This window comes from Coenobita brevimanus, chromosome 65 (assembly GCF_032717465.1).
Source record: "Coenobita brevimanus isolate Jiangsu-jjx chromosome 65, ASM3271746v2, whole genome shotgun sequence".
Classification (NCBI taxonomy): Eukaryota; Metazoa; Arthropoda; class Malacostraca; order Decapoda; family Coenobitidae; genus Coenobita; species Coenobita brevimanus.
The window spans coordinates 47,146,168-47,166,916 of record NC_137018.1 but is presented as its reverse complement, the minus strand read 5'-3'; the positions used below and the strand labels follow the sequence as shown (position 1 = coordinate 47,166,916).

At 42.5% G+C, this 20,749-nt stretch overlaps 1 protein-coding gene across 3 annotated transcripts in view; it reads left to right on the top strand.

Annotated features, from left to right (window-relative positions):
- LOC145404916 (glycine dehydrogenase (decarboxylating), mitochondrial) overlaps positions 1-20,749 on the top strand; it is an 89,381-nt gene that overhangs the window by 13,869 nt on the left and 54,763 nt on the right. For all 3 annotated transcript variants that reach the window (XM_080276420.1, XM_080276423.1, XM_080276422.1), the window contains exons 2-4: positions 13,701-13,915; positions 14,113-14,277; positions 16,910-17,135. In XM_080276420.1, the coding sequence (XP_080132546.1) occupies positions 13,701-13,915; positions 14,113-14,277; positions 16,910-17,135 (606 nt within the window). The remainder of the gene's footprint in view (positions 1-13,700; positions 13,916-14,112; positions 14,278-16,909; positions 17,136-20,749) is intronic.

The window sequence follows — 20,749 nt, the reverse complement described above, 5'->3', positions numbered from 1 at the left end:
CATATACAACTCTTCTCAATAGGGTGAAGTCAAAGACTTTTCGTCCCATTAACTTTCCTTCTCTTACTGGCTCCGTTCTGTCTCTTCGCCGCATGTTGCATCTTTATCTCTTTTCTGTCGCTACTTCAGTGGTCACTGCCCCTCAGAACTATCTGCTTGCATCCCTTCACCTCAACGGCGTCCACGTATCACCCGTCTAACAGCAAATTCTCATTCCTTTTCAGTCCAGCTCTTTAATGCAAGGTAAACAGTTACCGTACTCACAGTATGTCATGTAGGCTGCGCAAAAAGTCAGCTCTGGTTCTACCTCTTTCTGTGTTTCCTACTCCCCATGCACTCCGGTCTTTTAAACACAGTATGTCCAGGCATCTCGAAATGAACGGATCGTATTTTTTTTTTTTTTCTTGGAACTATCTTGCGGGCTTCTGGCATGGGTCTCCTTCCTCATAGCATAAAAAACAACTGCAACTGACACATTTCTTCACCAGTAACTACCACAGCAACAACAGCTACCACAGTTTTAGCACCAGTAGCTACCATAGGCCTAACTGCAACCGTGACCACAATTTTAGCACTAACTAGAGGGGCACTCATTGGAGCGCATTGCTCCGTGTAATTCGATCCAGATCGGGCCCAAAAGTTAATTGATTGTTCCTTGAGACATGGGCTATCAACCCACTGAATTTAGTCCAAATATTTCTTTAGTTTTTAAGTAATACTGCTAACAGACACTTGAACAAAAACAAATGGGGGTGAAAACATACTTTCCTTGTCGGAGAGAACTACCACAACTACAAAGAAATAGAACCTTAGAGCGCATACCTCCGCTAGCGCCTAAACCAGACAGATCACCTCCAAAATTTAATGAACTCTTCCTTGGCACGTGACCCATATAACTGCAAAATTTCGTTGAAATACATCCATAACTTTTTGACATCGCATGGAAAAGCTATAAACAGGGATGAATACAACCTCCTCCACCTCCTTTGGCGGAGGTAAGTACAACAGTAGAGTGATACTGTTCGTTCGTTCGTTTACTGATTCCCTGCACCTATAGTGCAGTCCGGGCCATACATTAGCCCGGGCAGTGGGGTACGGGCTGTATAAAAAATAGTAAAGGGGGCTGACGGGGCCTGAGGATTGCGCAGCACACACGCCCTGTCTCCTGACTGGCTTTGTGGTGTGTGTGTGGATACGGTATAAACGTGCAATTTTATACTCAGCCTGCATGTACTGTTTCATATTATTGACTTCTGTTACGGTACGGTACGTATAGTATTGGTCAGTCTGTTGCCATGCGCTTTCTGAAGATTGTTTCTCCCAAGGAGTCGAGAGAGAGAGAGAGAGTTAAAAAAAAAAATTGTAGCATAGTTTATTTTAGATTACAATTAAACCAGTAACAGCCAAAGGTTTAAATTTCTTACATAAAGTCGACGTGACAAGGCAGAATAAATACTTGGGCTACCCGAGGTCTTGTCCTCTATAGGCTTATCCTAGACAAGTTTTTATTAAGAAGGAAGGAGTTCACACGGTTAAACAAAATCGTCTGATGGTAACCGAATTAATATGCTACACATGGCTACACGAGAGAGAGAGAGAGGGGGGGGGGGTCAAGGTGAAGGGGAGGGTAACCGAGCATCAGCAGATATTTTTAAACTTAATTTTGACAGTTCTGTGTTTTTCCGTCAGATTTAGCCAAAACCAAAGTTTCTAAAATGCATTGTGAAAAGTGGTGGTGATTGTAAGGAGCCAGGAATTCGAGGGCGTTGATTTACTAATGGCTGACAGAGAGAGAGAGAGAGAGAGACCATTTGTGTGTGTGTGTAGCTTGTTGAGGCTAGCCTCTCTGCGTGTAGGTGCATATATTACTTTAGTTGGATGAGGTAATTGGTTGGCACCCTTCCATCATCCCCACACCTACCTACCTTCCTTTTTTATCCTCCTCTTTTTAAATCTGTTGTCATTTTTCTGCTTGCTTGGTTAACTGTTAGGTGTTTTGAATATGGATTGTCTTTTTTTTTTTTTCTGGTAATGTCGACTGTTTTGAATACGATATAGTGGTCATTCCAGCCACCGTACCTCCATCAACCCTCGCAGAATGATGTTCACATATATCCTTGTTTCCGCTAGATGTAAGTGGTTAGTAACACATCCATTAATGACTTTATTACGATTTTTCCGTATTATATGCTTATCTGTCTATCTATATACCTAGGCTGCTTCCCCCAAGATTTATTTTAGCCATTTCACCCATTTATCAAAATACTTCTTCATATATGGGTACATACAGTACCGGTAGCTGTCATTCTTGTCTCGGGCCGTTCAGCAGACTTGCAGACGTTGGCTAATCCCTGGTAGTGCAGTTTCACTTTCCCTTCACACCATTAACTTCATAATTGTCATACTAGTGTCTCACACCGATACTCATGGCACAAACTATCCTGCATCCATACACATGCCGTACCAGTGTTTTAGGCTACACGGTTTACTGATGCTGTGTCTCACACCGGCAATCGTGCCACACGAATGTCTTGCATCCACATGTTAACGGGGTTCCAAAATACTCGCATGTAGACTTCTAATCTTGTAGGTTCTGTACCATACACCCATTTCTGTACTTTATCAAGGCCTTCATAGTATCATCCACTTTTCATCAAGCCACTCGATAGACTGCTTTCGGCTTCGTTTTTTACGCTTCCCTTTCAGGTCTGTTACAACACGGATACTTTAGGCCATTTTCTTAGAGATCGCAAAGGGGAAAGATGCGCCGAATTTTGACGGCCATATTTACCTGTGAAATACGGAAGTAATGTGTAACCTCACCGTTGACTACGCCTTGCAATACGGGATGCAGGCTAACCACATTTTATGCTAAAAAATGCTTGTTCCTAAAATGACCATCAGCATTCGGGCGCTTTTTATATCTTCCGCATAGACGTATCCAAGAAGGCTGCAGATTGGCCGGCCAACACTGCGGTTTAGCCTAGGCCTACTTTATGTATTAGATTTATTCTATATTTTTTTCATGGCTTTTAGTGTTTTTCTTTCTTTCACACAAACACGATACAACCCACCAGTGATTGACGAAATTATCAATGTCACGTCCATGTTCACAGTTTCTCGATTTTGATTCAGTGATTAGAATTATATCGGTATTAAAATATCAAACTTTATTATGTTGGTTGAGAACACGGAGGTGCGGAAGCCTCATCACCTTTGAAAGTGAAATAGGCTGCACCGTAGAAATATTCCTGAATTATAATTTTTAAGAATAGGACCGTACGTCTTCTCCCTGTTGACCAATACACCACAGCCTCAGTTAACTTCTCTCAGCAGCCACAAGTTTAACCCAAGTTCACCATTACCCTTTTTCCAGTTCACTAGAACATCAGGGCTCAGTAACCTCTCAGCGGCCTCAGGATTAATCCAGGCAGTGTTCACCTTAAACTTCACTGCTCAGTACCATTAAGAAACAGTCTACGAAGGTCTCTCGTTAGCTAGCATCTCAAAATCATGCGAACATGAGATTTGCAGTATTCCATCCCTTAACAGTTTCACTTCCTTTTCAGTCACTCGTTTTTGGCTTCTTTATAACCCTATAGACGTATCACACACCCAGTCTCATTCCAGCTTTGATAATGAAACAGACATCCATATCATAAAAACTTCGCAGTACCGTATTCCGAAGTTTGTCATTACACAGATATACGGTACGTATATAACAATTCCAGTTATGTACCTGACAGTATTTTTTCAAATGCTGGCTGCTATCATGATTAAAAGAAGTATTCACGTACGGTAAGATAAGTGTTTTTGTATAATTGATTACCGAACCAGTGACTTGTAATTTTCATCCTAAACTGAGGTAGCAACTATAAGGCCATATTCCGTGTCAGAGCTAAGAGAAAGTGATACGACAAGGCCATCAGCGGTGTTCGCTGCAGATGGGCTTTGATAACCTGATACGGCTGATTAAAGAGGCGGGCAAGGTCGCGCGTGTTTTCAAGGTCAGTGGGTTACATGTAATATTTAACCTCCCCTCCCCCCCTCCACACACACACACACACAAACTGTAGCCGCATTTACTTGTAGCAAAAATGACGGGTCATATCACCACCACCCTGGAAACCGCAGGGTGCGACCAGTTTTAACCACTGAAATGGCAGCATAAAAATGTGACCTTAGATATTTTCTCGACATGTTAAAAACTGCTTAGCTCAAAACGATTCCTAACAAATTTCCGCCGTGTATTTAAAATTATAGACCAATTTCCTTACTTAAAGTTTCTGGTAAAATATTGGAAAGGGCTGTTTGTCATGTGCTGAAAGCATAGTTGGAAATCAGCATAATAGAAGCATCATAACATGAATTTAGAAACAACAGGCGTACGTCAACTGCACTTGCCATCATCTATGGGAAAAAAAAATATCACAGACGTTTAAGTAAACGAGTCATGTTATAATTTGTGACGTACAGAAAGCTTTCGATGAAGTCTGGCACATGGGTAGAAACGTAGTGTTTCAACTAGACTTGCCAGAATACCTACAAACATTTCTTCGTGGCTTTACAACAGACAAAGGGATACACATTTAAATAAATACCACTACAGGGCAGAAGTTTCTACTGAGTACGGTACTACAAGGTAGTGTTTTGGCCCCAGTATTGTGCAGTACTGTATTTATACTAATGATATATGTATTCCAGCACATGATAACCTAAACCTGCTATATGCTGATGGCATTATACAAATACAGTAGGTACTCATCATGGGAAGTCAATGCATGTGATGACGAGACATTGCCTAGCTGGGAAAATAGAAAATATAAGTTCGAAGGGAAATGGAAAATATAAACATTCCAAGCCAAAATTTATTATCATTCCTATAGCCGCACGAAAAACTGAGGATATCACAGCTGAAGGTGAATTAGTGATACACGGTACGATAATAAAGGTAAAGGGTTTAACGACTGGAAACTGGAAACCAAGGTATCCAACAACGTGTTAAAGACGGCTGGTAGGGACAGAACACCTAGCAGAGCTTCAAAATTTGATTTCATTACCAGAAAAAAAAAAAAAAAAAAATCAAAGCTCCAAGCCTACGGTATCTATCATTGAATATCCTTCAGTTCCTTTAACAATCGTCAGCAAAACCTCTATTTAAAAACTCGAGGCTGTGCAAAATGGAGCGTTGGTACGGTAGGCCTATGCCTTCAACAAGAGATACCCCAACAGTTAACACCATAGAATTACAGCATATATCCAAAGTAACACCTGTGAATACATAAAAGATTCGAACAATTACGGGAGAAATTGGAACAATTATGTAACCTAAATTATAACCATTTATCAGAAAATAATCAAGGCTGGTTCACTTCAGCACTAAAGACAGCACTAGATTTAGCATAAAAATGTGCAAGTGAAAGTTAAATATCGAAAAGGAGAAAGTGTGTGTGTGTGTTTCTAAGATGATCAGGTACGAATGGTGTGTCTGAGGAGTGAGTGGGTGTGACTGATACAGATACGGTGGGCGAATGAGTAGAGATGTACCGATAACAAAATTTTGACCGATATCAGTACCGATACCACAAAATTGGACCGATACCGATACCAGTGCATTGGAGACCAATCTATTGCCCTTACTCGTGTGACTTGCTTTTCAAGTTTGCCACTAAACTATTACGCACCATGTACTCAAAATACTATGATACTAAATAACTGGATACTACCAGTAATTTATTTTTCATCCCAATAAAACATCCAAATTCTGTTTAACAAAAAACTACCAGTGGGAGATACGCTACACACTAAATTCCTTTTCTAAATATCGATAGTATCGGCAGAAAATCAGCCGATACCGATTCCGATACCGATACTCTAAAAATGGGCCGATACCGATATATCGGTACATGTCTACGAATGAGTGTTATTATCCATCCATCCATCATCCAATCCTGTGTTGCCCCATGAGAAGCGTAGGAGCCCAGGGCTAGGCAAATTGGTCCTGACATTTAAGATGAGTGACCAGCCTCACTCATCCCTGAGTGGCATTACGTGAGCAATAAACCCCAACCACCCCTTGGATATAAACCTGCACCGGCTCAATCCGATTGGAGCGCCGTAGTTACCCATTAAACCACCAGGTGCCAAAATTTGGTTATATTGTTACCACCCAGCTTAGTAAATTGTTTACTGGTGTACAGGAAACCACTTGGCTCGTCACTCAGTGTAGACTGTCGAGTCACCCACAGGTAGAAGGAAGAGGAAAAACTGAAGGAAAGACAGAAGAGGGAGTGTAAAGTCACCCGTGGGGAGAAGGATGATGAAAGACTGAAGGAAAATAAGATGATGATGGAAGGAAAGAAGGGTAGAGAAGAGGAAAGGGCAGATACCCGAGAACTGCACTACATTGAGTGAGTGGATGGTGAGCGCCTCCACCTACCACAATGTTTGTTACATGTTAATTAAGGTACGATATTAGTGTGAATGAGACTGGTCCAAGAAAAAATGGTATGAAAGGTATAAATGAAGTGGTATAACTTGTGTGGGTGAGTACAAAAAAAAAAGTATATAAATTGAAATATATATTACAGAAACCTACCTGTGTAAGTACAACCATATACTGTACATATTGTTTAGGACAGACCTAGGTTAACACATAACAGCCAGCCTCTCCTGGGTATAATGATTATACCCGAGTAGTATGAATTATTCATACTAGCCGAGGAACGAGGAGCGAGGGGAAAAAAAAAAAATGATAACACAAGCAGGGGTACCCAGCGTTGTCTGGGCCTGAAAGGTGAACACTCTAATCCTATTTGTTCTAGCTCATTCTTTCTTTCTACTCCAAAAGGCCATGTACCTCTTATGCTTTTGAAGAGGGATTATAAAAGGTTAGGAACTTTCTATTTCAGCCTTCGCAGACTAACGCAGAGCATTTTCCCGCACTTGTTTACTAATACATGTGACCTCAAATGACCTTCGACCGGTGACCTCAAATGACCTGAGGTCAAAATCACATAGCATGTATCTGAACAGGAGGTCATGTGAGTCTCCATGCCAAAAATTGGGCTGCAGGGGTACCCGGCTTTGCCCGGGCCAAAAAAGACGAACGCTACCGGTGACCTCTAATGACCCAGATCTGAATTTTTACCTCCCCCAAACCATCCTTGGGTCACCCTGATTCAGGATATATATGGGCATGGGGGTCTCTGGCTCTTGGTTTGGATGTGATTGAAGGACAAACAACGAGGCTGTTTAATATACCGGTATACTGTGTGTGTGTGTGTGTGTATATATATATATATATATATATATATATATATATATATATAACAAAAATAGCAAGGCGGAAAGTCCATCTTCTCTTAATTCTACTAATTTCTTATTTTCCTTCTTTTGCACCTTTTTTCCTCTTCTACTGTAGAGTTAAACTTGCCTCACCCAAACCGATACCACTGCCGGCCGTAGAATGCGGTCGAAAGCCCATTTACCTCCGAGTTGAGGAGTGGGGTGGCTCAGTGATAGAGGGTGAGTCGAGATCGCGAGATTGCCCCGCCTTTGCAGGGAGGGGTAGCGTTCTCCTGTAACCCTAGCTGTAACGTCAGGCTCGGGGAAATAATCCCTGTCCTCATGCTTCTGAGTTCAGCAGGCTATAAAGAAGTTTGATTACAGGGAAGAAGTAAAAGTTCAAGGTCCCAAGCTTGTAGACCGATGTAGCGACGTCACCATTATCCGTTAATCACATCACCGTATTATAGTAGCAGAGAATTTACGTCACTGCCAACAGTGACATATTGGTGAAATTATACACTTTTCGAAAAAAATTTCAGTATTTAATTTCCAACCATTTTAAAAACTTTGCAAGTACCCTGCTTCAATGTCAGATTCGTGCATGAAATGCTTACCTTAGCAGTATATATAAGTATTCATCATGTACTGGAACGGTAGACCGGTACCTTAGCATTAATAAAAAGGGCTACTGTATAGTACCATAATGTGGCAAAGTTGTCCAAAAAATGTTTGACACCCAAACATAGACGGTATACTATATATATATATATATATATATATATATATCTCGATAGATAGATATATATAATATATATATAATATATATAATATATAATATATATATATATATATATATATATATATATATATATATATATACACACTCAAACCTGAGTACCGCGGGCAATAGGGACTGGACAAGGACCGTGGTACTCAAATCCGCGTCACTCAGACAATATGTTTACATGTATAATGGTACAATGTGTTCTGGCAACTTTCCAAAACTCTCACTTTTACCCCTTCTTACCACCTAACCCCATGTAAATTACCCCCACTTGCATCCACCATCAGGTAAAACATTGAAAGACATATATGTTGTAATTAAAAACATCAGTGGTATTAAAAATAACATTAACAAAAAAGTTTGGCTGGGTATCCTTTTGTTGATACGTAGCTCCCCGGTATCTTCCTCCCACCCCCCAACCCCAATGTTGTTGTCAAAGTTTCGCCTTCTGTCATATCATGTGGCTTTCAGGAGAGACCTTAGGCCATATGGTTAGAAGAAAATTTATGAGTCTGGCAGTTATAGGGGACGAAATAGAACGGAAATTTGTGCCAACCAGAAAAAATTACATTCATCCGTGTGTTCTCGTGAGTTAGCGTTCATTTTCACATTTTTCGTTTGATATCGCGTTTCCCAACACATTTCTGACAGACTAAGCATATGGTTAAACTGCTCAATCAGTCCGAAATGCGTTGGGAAGAGCGATGCCGAACGAAGAATGTGAAACGTAACGCTAACTCAGGAGAATCCATGGATGGAAGAGTACCTTTTTTCTGGTTTGCAAACATTTTCGCTCCATTTCGTTCCCTAAAACAGCCAGACCCGTAAATTTTAGTCTTAACTATACGGCCTAACTTCTCTCCCAAAGGCCACATGATACGAAGGCGAAACTTTGACAACATTGGATTGGGGGGCGGGAGGAAAATACTGGGGAGCCACCCAGTGGAGGTGGCGTTGACCCAGTCCAACTTGTTTAGTTAATGCTACTTTTTAATACCACTGATGTTTTTTAATTACAACAGTTATACCTCTTTCAGTGTTTTACCTGATGGTGCGTATAGGTGGAGGTAAAGTACAGTAAGGTGGTTAGAAGGGGTAAAAGTGAGAGTTTGCTTTCTCTGCGCTCCACATAACGCCCTAAAAGCTTCTTAGTTTCAGGATAAAAAAAATTTTCACGGCTGCCAGATTTGCATCACTTCCTACGCACGATCTTTATCTCCTCCCGGTCCTTCCAAATCGTTATGATGGTGCTTTCTTTATGCTATGCTTTGTTTTGCCATTTCGGTAAATAAGCAGTGGAGGGACCTTATCAATTCAGTTCATATTCCTCCAGTTTGTTTTCTGTATTTTTCTGACTATTTTCAGGGTGGTAAATTACGTTTTCCTGCTGAAAAATTTCCCACTTATTATCATCACGTTCCTTAAGCCATAGTATGATTGTCTTGACGTACTCAAAGGTGGTTTTCGTCTCAACTTTCAAACTGGATGCTAGGTTAGGTTGTTAAATTATAAGGTATAGTTAAGCTAGGTTAGGTCAAGTTTAAACACTTAGGTTAGGACAGGCCCTAATTTCGCCGTAACCCTGACGTGTCAAACAAGTTCACAGCGGAACACAGCTTAAAACAACGGGGGAAACAGATTTAACATGAAACGTTTATTTAACACCCATAAGTAATCCGACCAACATAAGACTATCAGGAAGAAGAACAACTAAGAATGTGGAACTGAATGCTCACTTTACAGGAGCACATGGATGGAAGTATAATTATTATTTTTTTAATGATTTAGCTAACATTTTCGTTCAGTTTCGTACCCTAAAACTCAAAACCCATATGACTGTGAGGTAGAGTCTGTGAGATGCGAGAAAGGACTTGAGAGCAGTATGCTCAGTCGGTCCTAAATGTGTTGGGAAGCACGAAACCGAACGAAAAATGTGGAACTGAATACTAACAAGAACACATAGACGAAAGTATTTCTTTCTAATTAGCAAACATTTTCGTTCCATTTCATCTCCTAAAACTACGAAACCCATTATGAGTGTGGGGTAGAACTAGGTGAGGCACGAGAAAGGATTGATAACCGTATGCTCAGTTAGTTGGAAATGTGTTGGGAAGCACGAAATCGAACGAAGAATGTGGAACTGAACGCTAACTTACAAGAACACATGGATGAAAGAGTAACTTTTCCTCTAATTAGCAAACATTTTCGTTCCATTTCATTCCTTAAAACTGCAAAACTCATGATAAGTGTGGGTAAGTACTAGGTGAGGCATGAGAAAGGACTGATAACCATATGCCCAGTTGGTCCAAAATGTGTTGGGAAGCATGAAATCAAACGAAGAATGTGGAAACTTACGAGAACGGATGGATTTTTTTTTTTTTTTTTTTTTTTTTATAGCATGCATTGGCGTTCTATTTTGTCTCCTGAAGTTGCGAAACCCATAAATTTCATCAAACCATTCGGCCTTGAGTGTGCCCAGGAAGCATATTTCCATTCTGTATGCGTATTCACAAAAACCACCAGGAACCCTCAGCCAGGAACAACGCTCGCCCAGTCGTTTCAAAACTAACCATAGGTTTTTCACGAAAATATGCTCACTGTGCTTCCCAGGCAAAATTTCAGCATCTTTAACCTTCCCTAACTTATCCCATCTCACGAGGGCTGTTTGGCTGAGGTGGCTGGCTGTGGTACTGAGATAAATACCCATACAGATTGGAAATATGTGTCCAGGAAATGTACCCAGAGTTTAGAGGGTGACGTCATAGCGCGCGACTTTCAAATTTCGTCCCCAGGCCAGCTGACTTCCCGCGTGAGCTCGAGTTTTTCCGCGTGTTTGCCGTGACTTGTCTCATTATGCTGACCGCGTTAGAACAAAAACGTGTTACTCAACCATATGTTACTCAAGGATTGAGTCCGCTTGGCACTTTTGGGTAGCACCTCATATACTGTATGTGTGTGTGTGTGTGTGTGTAATTCACCGGGTCGGTCATGATCACTTGATGGTCGTGATCGTCAGCTTTTTACCCTCCCGGAAGGGAGCTGAGAGCTCATATAGTCCGATCTAAGGGCAAGGCTGTGACCACACACGCACACACCCGTCCCCTTGCTCAAGGGGGACAGTAACCACCCACTTCGTCGGTGAAACTTTTCGCAACCTGAGCGAGGCGCGAACACCCGTCCACCAGTTGGCAAGCGAGAACGTTACCACTGCACCAGCGAGCGGTGTGTGTGTGTGATGTGTGTGTTTCGCAAGGTAAGTCAAAAATGAAACAAGCAAGGTCAAGAGAATTCTCTTGACCTTGGAAACAAGTGTGTAAGGTTGTGCTAGCAAGTTGCTAAGGAATGCTGATATACCAATATTCATTTATTGTGGATGGCTAAGGAAAAAATAAATACCCGGTATCGATTTTCACATGCCATGATGACAGAAGATAACATGTCTGTAGCATAAGATTTTATATGCATCTCTGCCATCAGTGCTCAAATTCCCGTTTCTGTTGGTATCATGGGAGAGAATACAGTATGAAAGGACAGACTGGGGTAAAATGAACAAAGTTTGGAAATTTACAGATTTGTTGCCGAGGCACTTTGGTTTCAGTTATAATAACCTCAAACAGTAATATAATATAAGAACTTTCAGCATGATAGATGACAGATCAAAATGATTTTTACCACGCATATTTAAAAAGAGATAAAACAGCCATTCCTCATTAAAATCACAGTAGGTTGATATGATCAACTGATGCAATATACTGATAACTTTAACTGTTCTGCAGAAAGTAATGACACGGTAATTATTATCGATAGCCAGCTAGACGGTATTGGCAAGGCTTATAGCATTAGGCTTGAATCTGTGCATCAGTAGTGGGAGGGGATGGTCCAAGTTCCCCCTCAAAGTGAAAGAGCTGTTTTTTTTTTTTTTTTTTTTTTTTTTTTTTTTTTAATGTGTCCGACTCTGGGCAAAGGCTTCACAGCCTGCTCCCAAGGCCCAGTAGTCCTCCTACATACCATACACCTCTACATGTCACCACTTTGGCATTAACACCCACCATCCATACTGAATACATGCTAGGGCTGTCTCATACAGGACTGGTGTATTGGTATTAGCGGGGGTATTTTTATGACATGTTGGTGGGTCTTCTAGTAGATAAGTAAAGTCTGCTTTTACTGAATTCAAATCCTTAAACTGTTCCCTGCCCCAACGGGGATTTGAACCTGAGTCTGGTGGACTGCAGGCCACCTCTCTACAGACTGAGCTACCGTCTCCCCCAAATAAACCTAAATAAACCTAACATCTTTATTTTACTAATGATCACTCGCATGGGAGGAATATTGAGATGTACAGTACAGTACTGTAGTTTATGGTCAAAGAATGCTAGCAGTACATAGATAAAACACCATAAAAGGTAGGTACAGTACCTACACTTTACATGTGTCAACCAAATTTCTGCTATTTATCCTTTTGATTATCCATCTGATGTAGCATTACTGAATTGTTTTCAGTGTCATTTTCCTTGCTGCAAGGCCCTGTATTATTCCATCCTTAATTGTGGAGAGGGTCAGGATGATGATAATGGTTGATGTCAATGAGTGGATTGAAATGTGTGACTTGTGAATCAGGAGGTGGATAGACCTAAGAGATTGGAGTATGTCAGTGAGGCAGTCAGTAGATAGAATATGATGCTGTAAAAATGTAGGGGGGGAGAGAGAGAGAGGAAGGGGAAGGGAGAGGGAGATTGTAGGTATGGGCTGGTTTGCAACTGTGTAATGGAATACAGTATAAAAGTGGATTCAGAAGATGGACCACAAGGATGAGTAGGTAAAGCCAGGGATAGAATGATGTGGTGGTATATTAGTGGATTTAGATATGAGTAAATGCAATGCCTTGGTGAAATTCAAACTCTTTTGTGATCCGAACTCTATTTTTCCATTCCAGATAGCCTAATGCCAGAAGATTTATACAACCGAGAGTGAGTCATAAGGAGCCTGTTAGTGTTACAGTGAATAAGGCAAACTAAAAGAGTATTTAAAAATGATCTTTTGTGCTGTTAGTGTCACTATAAATTTTAAAATTGTTGCCACTGAAGATTTCATTTAAATCTGTAAAATTGATTTGCCAGTTCCCATAATTTACAGCACCAAGTGTATGAAAAAGTTATGATATTTTGGAACACATCCCTGCCATATAATTAGAAACACCTGTAAAGACAGAGGGCAAGACAGTGAGGGAAAGAAAGGCATGGATATGAGGATAGATCAGAGTGGTAGTGGAAAGGGTGATACTGGTAAGCAGCTGTATTGTGCTGAGGTGAATAAAACTGGCATGGGGCATGGATACAGGTGGTCCTTGTTATTATGTATAGCTAAGAGATGTGTTCAAGAGTATCAGTTTTTTTCTGTTTACTTGATGCTGTAAGTTTGGAACATATATACTGTATATTATAGGTAGCAATGGAATTTGCAGAAGAAATTTTTTTGTTAATTACTGTAGCTACTGCTGTGGGTAGTAGTAGAAAAAAAGAATGTCCCCTCCCCCCCAAAAAAAAGGGACATAGCTATAACAAGGACTTGCTGTGTAATAAAAACCTCAAAATCCATACTCTATCTACTCACTCCCCTTCCACAGTCACTGAATGAGTTGACAGATACAGCAGTGCCTGAGAACATCCGTTTGGGGCGCGACCTTAATGTGGATCAGCCTTATGGGGAACATGCCATCATCGACCGCATCCGACAGATATCTGAAAAAAATGAAATCTGGCGTTCCTACATTGGCATGGGTTACCACAACTGTCGGGTTCCGCACGCCATACTGAGGAACATCTTTGAAAACCCTGGATGGTAAGGAGATTAAATATAATGAACATAAGGGAAGGAAGAATTAATGTTAAGTAAGAGAGAGAGAGGGAGAGAGACCCCTCCCCCCCCAAAAAAAAAAAAACTTACTGTATTTAATTGTGTCTTTGCTAAGGTACAATTTTCTCACCCTGCCCTCCCCTACTTAAGCTGATAGAAGTTTTCTCCCTCACACCCACAAGGACGACTCAGTACACCCCATACCAGCCTGAGGTGGCACAGGGTCGTCTGGAGTCACTACTGAACTACCAAACCCTCGTGACGGACCTGACTGGCCTCCCCGTGGCCAATGCATCACTGCTGGACGAGGGCACTGCTGCTGCTGAGGCCATCGCACTTGCTTACAGGTGCTTTACACAGACAATCCATGCACTACACAAGGGTTCTATTCTGGGAGATTTTGTGAAAGATGAAATTTGTGTAAGTTGGATTTACTTTAGTTCTGATGAGGGGCCTACAGTAAAGCATATGTGGTGGTGCAGTGCACCCTGTGGAGCTAAGTAACTGCAGCATTTGCAAAGGAGCCATATCTCCTCATTTTTCCCAGCACCTCACCATGGGAAAGGACCCAGGTCTGACCATGGTGAGGTTCTGTCAACCATGGGGGGGCACTGGTTCCCTGGATGGTGTACTTTTTTTTTTTTTCCTGACACTGGTCATAGGCTTAACAGCGTGTTCCCTGTGGCCCAGCACTCCTTCAACATACTGTACACCTCAGCATGTCACCAGTATGGTGCGAACACCCTTTGTCTGTATTGAGTACTGTACACACTAGGGCTCTCTCATACAAGACTGTTGTATTGGTATTAATGGAGGTGTTTGATGTTTTTACAACATGTTAGCGGGTCTTCTGGTAGATCAGGAAAGTCTGTTATAATGTAATTCAAATCCTTAAGCTGCTCCCTTTTCCCGGCTGGTCCCATAGCAGTTGCTTACCTAAGGTAGATGATTCTTCCCAGCTAGACAGCTTGGGTTAAACAACAACTTTCATAGATACAATATATAAACATAGTTTTTGTTGTTGCTGTTGGGTTGCCCGCTGTGTCATCAAGGAGGAACACTGGAGCAATAGGGGAAACCGATTGCCCTTACTATTCGTAGATCTCTGATGAGGAGAGTGGCATTCTGGCTGCTGCACTCCTGGTAGGTGGGGTGCCCCACAACAGCAGCAGTGCTGAGGTGCCATACTTCACCGGGATGGGACAGTTGGGATGGTTTGGCTCTCGGAGGATCCCCTGGGAGTTCATACAACCACAAAGAGGTGTCCTATCAGCACCATATATAGATAAATAAATGGTGCACAAACTGATTTTAAGTACAGGTATTATACACATTGTAATACAACTAGTAAACAAAACACTGTACAATCATGCTTGTTATAAGATGAGATTGTGAAAATCCATCGTGTAACGTTACAGTACAGTACAGTATATCATTTAGGGATCGGGAGGGGCCTAAGACCACAAAACCTAAAATCTCAAAATAAAATTACCATTTTAGGCTTCCCCTCAGCATCCTCAGTAGCACCACACTTTCAGCTAGGGTTAGCATCCTTGCCAGACATGATTTCCAAGTCACAAGTTTCAGCATTTCATGCACAAAATCACTCCCCCTGATACTGCACACTGTATTATTTGTTGCGCACTTGCACTGTTATTTGGCAGTCGCAGTGATGTTTCATTGGCCATGAACCCATGAAATAGAACAAAAGGGAGACATTCACAGTGAATGTAAACACTGGTTGCCATCTTGATGTCAGCTTGCACAGGAGGCACTGTGTATGTACGGATTGCCATACACAGTTATCACAATGATCATACTGTACAAGCAAATTTCAATTTTATCACAGAACTGGATATAACTTTTAGTTCGTTGTTGTTGGTTAATCACATTGTGAACAAACATATAATGAGACCTTACACTGCATTAGTAAAAGTAAGCATACTGTAATGCTGCAGAAATATAAATAAACTTACTGAATACATAGTAAGACCTTCCTGTAAGGTCAAATTTCTGAAATTTAAGATTTGTATAACCCAGGGAGCATCTGTAATGCCAGTACAGTTGCAGTAAGTCCTCATTTTGCCTTTTTTTTTTTTCCTTTCTCCACATCAAAGTATAGAAAAATTAAGTTGTACATTTCATTGGTACCTGGAGTGCTGACCGTCCAGTTTCTATCTATCGTATCTATCTGTTGCCAGACGCCTCAGTCCCGTTTGGGGTGGCCACAAACAAATCGCCTCCAAGTCACCCTGTCCCCCACCATTTCACTGCCCTGCTCCCAGCTCACACCCCCCTCTCTCAAATACCTCTCCACCCCATCCCTCCATCTCATCCTCAACCTCCCCCTCCCTCTTCCCCCCTCCACCTCACTCACATACACACTCTTCGTCAGTCTTTCACCCTCCATTCTCTCCACATGGCCAAATCACCTCAGTGTGTTCCTCATAACGCTTCCAATCACATCCACACCACAACGCTCCTTTATATTCTCATTCGTTAGCCTGTCTCTCCATGTGACTCCACAGGCACCTCTTAAATAACTCATTTCCACTGCTCTCACTCTTGACTTGTGTCCTTCCAACAACGTCCAAGCTTCACTTCCATACGTTAGAGTTGGTATCACAATACTGTCATGTAGTAACTTTTTCACTTCCATGCTCACTTCAGTTTCACCCAGTCTAAAGTGTCAGTTGTGTGGAAAAAGCCGTGATTTTTCTAACTCATCACCAGCTTATATTGAAGGACTACCTGGATTTTGTGCAGGGGTAATATGCTAATATCTGTTAGAGAGCAGTGGAGGATGGAGGAAAATGGGAAAGACATACATAGATTATTTGTGGCTGAAGATGATGATGACAGTTATTTGATTTAGGTTACTGGCCAGAATTTAGTTAATATCATGTAATACTCCTTTGTAAGTACTGGTGCTGCTAAACTTTGAGTATGTATGTTAAAATATGTAATTTTCCCTCACAGACAGAACAAGCGTCGGAAAGTGTACCTCTCGGACAAGCTACACCCCCAAACCTTGGCAGTGGTACGGACACGCTCGGTACCCCTAGGGCTGGAGGTGCTGGTGGGGGATGTGGCCATGATAGATTTCTCAAATCGTGATGCATGCACTGTTCTCCTCCAGTACCCCGACACAGAGGGCACCGTCAGTGATTTCTCTTCTATCATTGAGAGTGCACAGACCAATGGAGTGAGTTGATGAGAGATAGGGTGGGCAGTATTATTTGCTATGTACTATGTGGCAGGGCAAGATAGAGTAGTGTAGGATAATTGAGAGTAGGGATTGGTGTTAGATAGGGCAAGGTAGAGTAAGATAGAATAATTGTGAGTAGGGATTGGTGTTAGATAGGGCAAGGTAGAGTAAGATAGGGCAGGGTAGAGTAAGACAAGGTAAAATTAAGTACGAAAAGACGGGGCAGGGAAATAGAAGGGAGAAGAAATTATTGGGTTGTACAGCATAAGAGTTATAATGGCATGGTGTAAAGCAGAACAGCACTGGGTAGGACTGAGTGAGGTATAGCATAGGATGGGATAGGGCAGGGCATGGCAGTGCAGGGCCAAATGGGGCAGGACATGGCAAGACAGGGCAGGGGAGGGAAGTACAGTGCAGAACAGGCCAGGGTGCTGGGGTATAAAGTAGGGCAGGGCAGAAAAGGACAGAATGGAGTGACTGAGCAGAGGAACATTAAAGTAACAGACAGATGTATATATATCCATCCTTCAATCATCCAATCCTATGTTGCCCCAGGAGGAACGTTGGAGTCGAGCTAGGCAAGTTGGTCCTGACATTTAAGATGAGCGTTGTGGTGTGGATGTGGATGTGATAGGAAGCGTTATGAGGAACACACTGAGGTGGTTTGGGCATGTGGAGAGGATGGAGGGTGAAAGACTGACGAAGAGAGTGTGAGTGAGGTGGAGGGGGGAAGAGGGAGGGGGAGGCCGAGGATGAAATGGAGGGATGGGGTGGAGAGGTATATGAGAGAGGGGGGTGTGAGTTGGGAGCAGGGCAGTGAAATGGTGGGGGACAGGGCGACTTGGAGGCGATTTGTTTGTGGCCACCCCAAACGGGATTGAGGCGTCTGGCAATAGATAGATAGTGACCAGCCTCACTCATCCCTGAGTGGCATAACGTGAGCAGTAAACCCCAACCACCCCTTGGATATAAACCTTCACTGGCTCAACCTGATTGGTGTGCCTTAATTACCACTAAGCCACCAGGTGCCATAATTTGGTTATCTGGTTACCACCCAGCATAGTAAACGGTTCCCTGATGTACTGGAAACCATTTGGCTTGTCACTCAGTGTAGAGTCATCGATAGGCAGAAGGAAGAGGAAAAGGAAGGAAAGACAGAAGAGGGATTGTTAAGTCACCCGTGGGCAGAAGGATGAGGAGAGAATAAAGTAAAAAAAGACAGAAGAGGAAGGAAGTAAATAAGGAAGGAGGAGAGGCAAGGGCAGACACCCGAAAGCAGCACTGCATCGAGTGAGTGGATGGTGAGCACCCCCACCTACCACCTTGAAGTCCATCCATCCATCATCCAATCCTTCGTTGCCCTGTGAGGAGCCCGGGGCTAGGCAAGTTGGTCCTGACATTAAAGATGAGAGTGACGAGCCTCACTCATCCCTGAGTGGCATTACGTGAGCAGTAAACCCCAATCACCCCTTGGATATAAACCCGCACGGGCTCAATCCGATTGGAGCGCCTTAATTACCCACTAAACCACCAGGTGCCATAATATGGTTATATGGTCACCACCCAATGTAGTTAATGGTTTCCTGGCTTACAGGAAACCATTTGGCTTGTCACTCAGTTTAGAGTCACCCACAGGCAGAAGGAGGAGGAAAGAATCAAGGAAAGAAAGACAGAAGAGGGAGTGTAAAGTCACCCGTAGGCAGAAGGAAGAGGAAAGAATGAAGGAAAGAAAGATGGAAGGGGATGGAAGGAACGAAGGATGGAGGAGAGGAATGGGCAGACACCTGAGAGCAGCGCTACATTGAGTGAGTGGATGGTGAGCGCCCCCACCTACCACAGCCACCTTCTAATATATATATATATACAGTCTATACCGTATGTATACAGTCAAGTTGCCTAAGGCACGATTAATTGGTTCTGCGCCAAGCCTGTGCCATAGAAAACCTTGCCATACAAGTAACTAAACCTATGGGAAAAATGGAATTTGGTTCTGGACATTTACCCAAAGTCCCCCTTTTCACCCCATTTTTCCCCATTTTCCCCCACTTTACACAAGCACACAATCAAGCAATCAGTCAGTGCATGTATTACACACAAATTAAACACTAAACAAAAAATAATAAAGGGCTTTAGGGGCATAAAATACTGAACGTCCCTAACTCCGACGATGATAGTGCTAAAGTGGAAGGGGTAGGGTTGGGGGTTCTGACGCAAGAGGCGCATTTCAAACCTTGCAGCACCCCCGCTCCATGGGTATTTTATGCGCATGATTCATTTTTTTTTGGTTCTGGCACCTTGCCATGTCATAGAAAACCACGGCATAGAAGTCTGCGCCATAGGTGACGACTTTATATATATATATATATATCCATCCATCCATCCATCCATCATCCAATCCTATGTAGCCCCATGAGGAGCCCGGGGCTAGGCAAGTTGGTCCTGACATTTAAGATGAGAGTGACTAGCCTCACTCATCCCTGAGTGGCGTTATGTGAGCAATAACCTCAACCACCCCATGGATATAAACCTTCACCGGCTCAATCCAATTGGAGCTCTACAATTACCCACTAAACCACCAGGTGCCATAATTTGGTTATATGGTTACCAGCCAGCATAGTAAATGGTTTCCTGGTGTGCAGGAAACCATTCAGCTTGTCACTCAGTGTAGTCATTCATAGGCAGATAGAACAGGGAAGAATGAAGGAAATAAAGACTCAAGAGGGAGTGTAAAGTCATTTATAGGCAGAAGGACGAGGAAAGAATGAAGTAAAGAAAGACTGAAGAGGAAGGAAGGAAAGGAGGGAGGAGAGGAAAGGGCAGACACCCAAGAGCAGCACTACATTGAGTGAGTGGATATTGAGCGCCCCCACCTACTATCTATATCTATAGCCAGATGCCATAATCCCATAAGGGGTGGCCATTTGCCTTTGAGTTAGTTGTTTTACAGGGAGGGGCACTAACCCTTCTGCCAACCCACTTGTTGACACGTAGGGAACACGCATGGGTTGGTTATATGGTTACCACCCAGCGTTGTAAATGATTTCCTGGCTTACAGGAAACCATTAGGCTTGTCACTCAATGTAAAGCCACCTGAAAGGGAAAGAAGAGTAATAAAAGGTGACAGGAAAGATGGGAGAAATAGGAAGAGAGGAGGGCAGACACAGAAAATGAATGATAAAGATGAAGGAAGAAGTAGGCAGCACTACATCAAGTGAGTGGATGATGGCCGCAAGCACCTACCACCACCCCACCTACCACATATGATGTAATAGAGCCCAAGCAACGTCCGGATCTTGGTCTTGTCCGGTACTTGGGAAAAATGCCCCTGGACAGGTACTTACAGACCCCAACCCATATTTACTTTGAAAGCCACCTAAATAACTCCCAACAGGACATGCATGGCACGTATTTAAGACCCTATTCACACAAATGAGGGACAGAAACCATAAAATAAATGAAAAGGAACCAAAGAATGAGAAATTAGAAGTCAGTAAGGAAAATATTTAGCAATGTACAGAGTACTTACGACACATCTGTGGCCGTCGCGAAGATTAACATGCCTCCTCTATGGCTCTGACAGCCAGTGTTGTGCTGCATTTAATCCTCTGCAC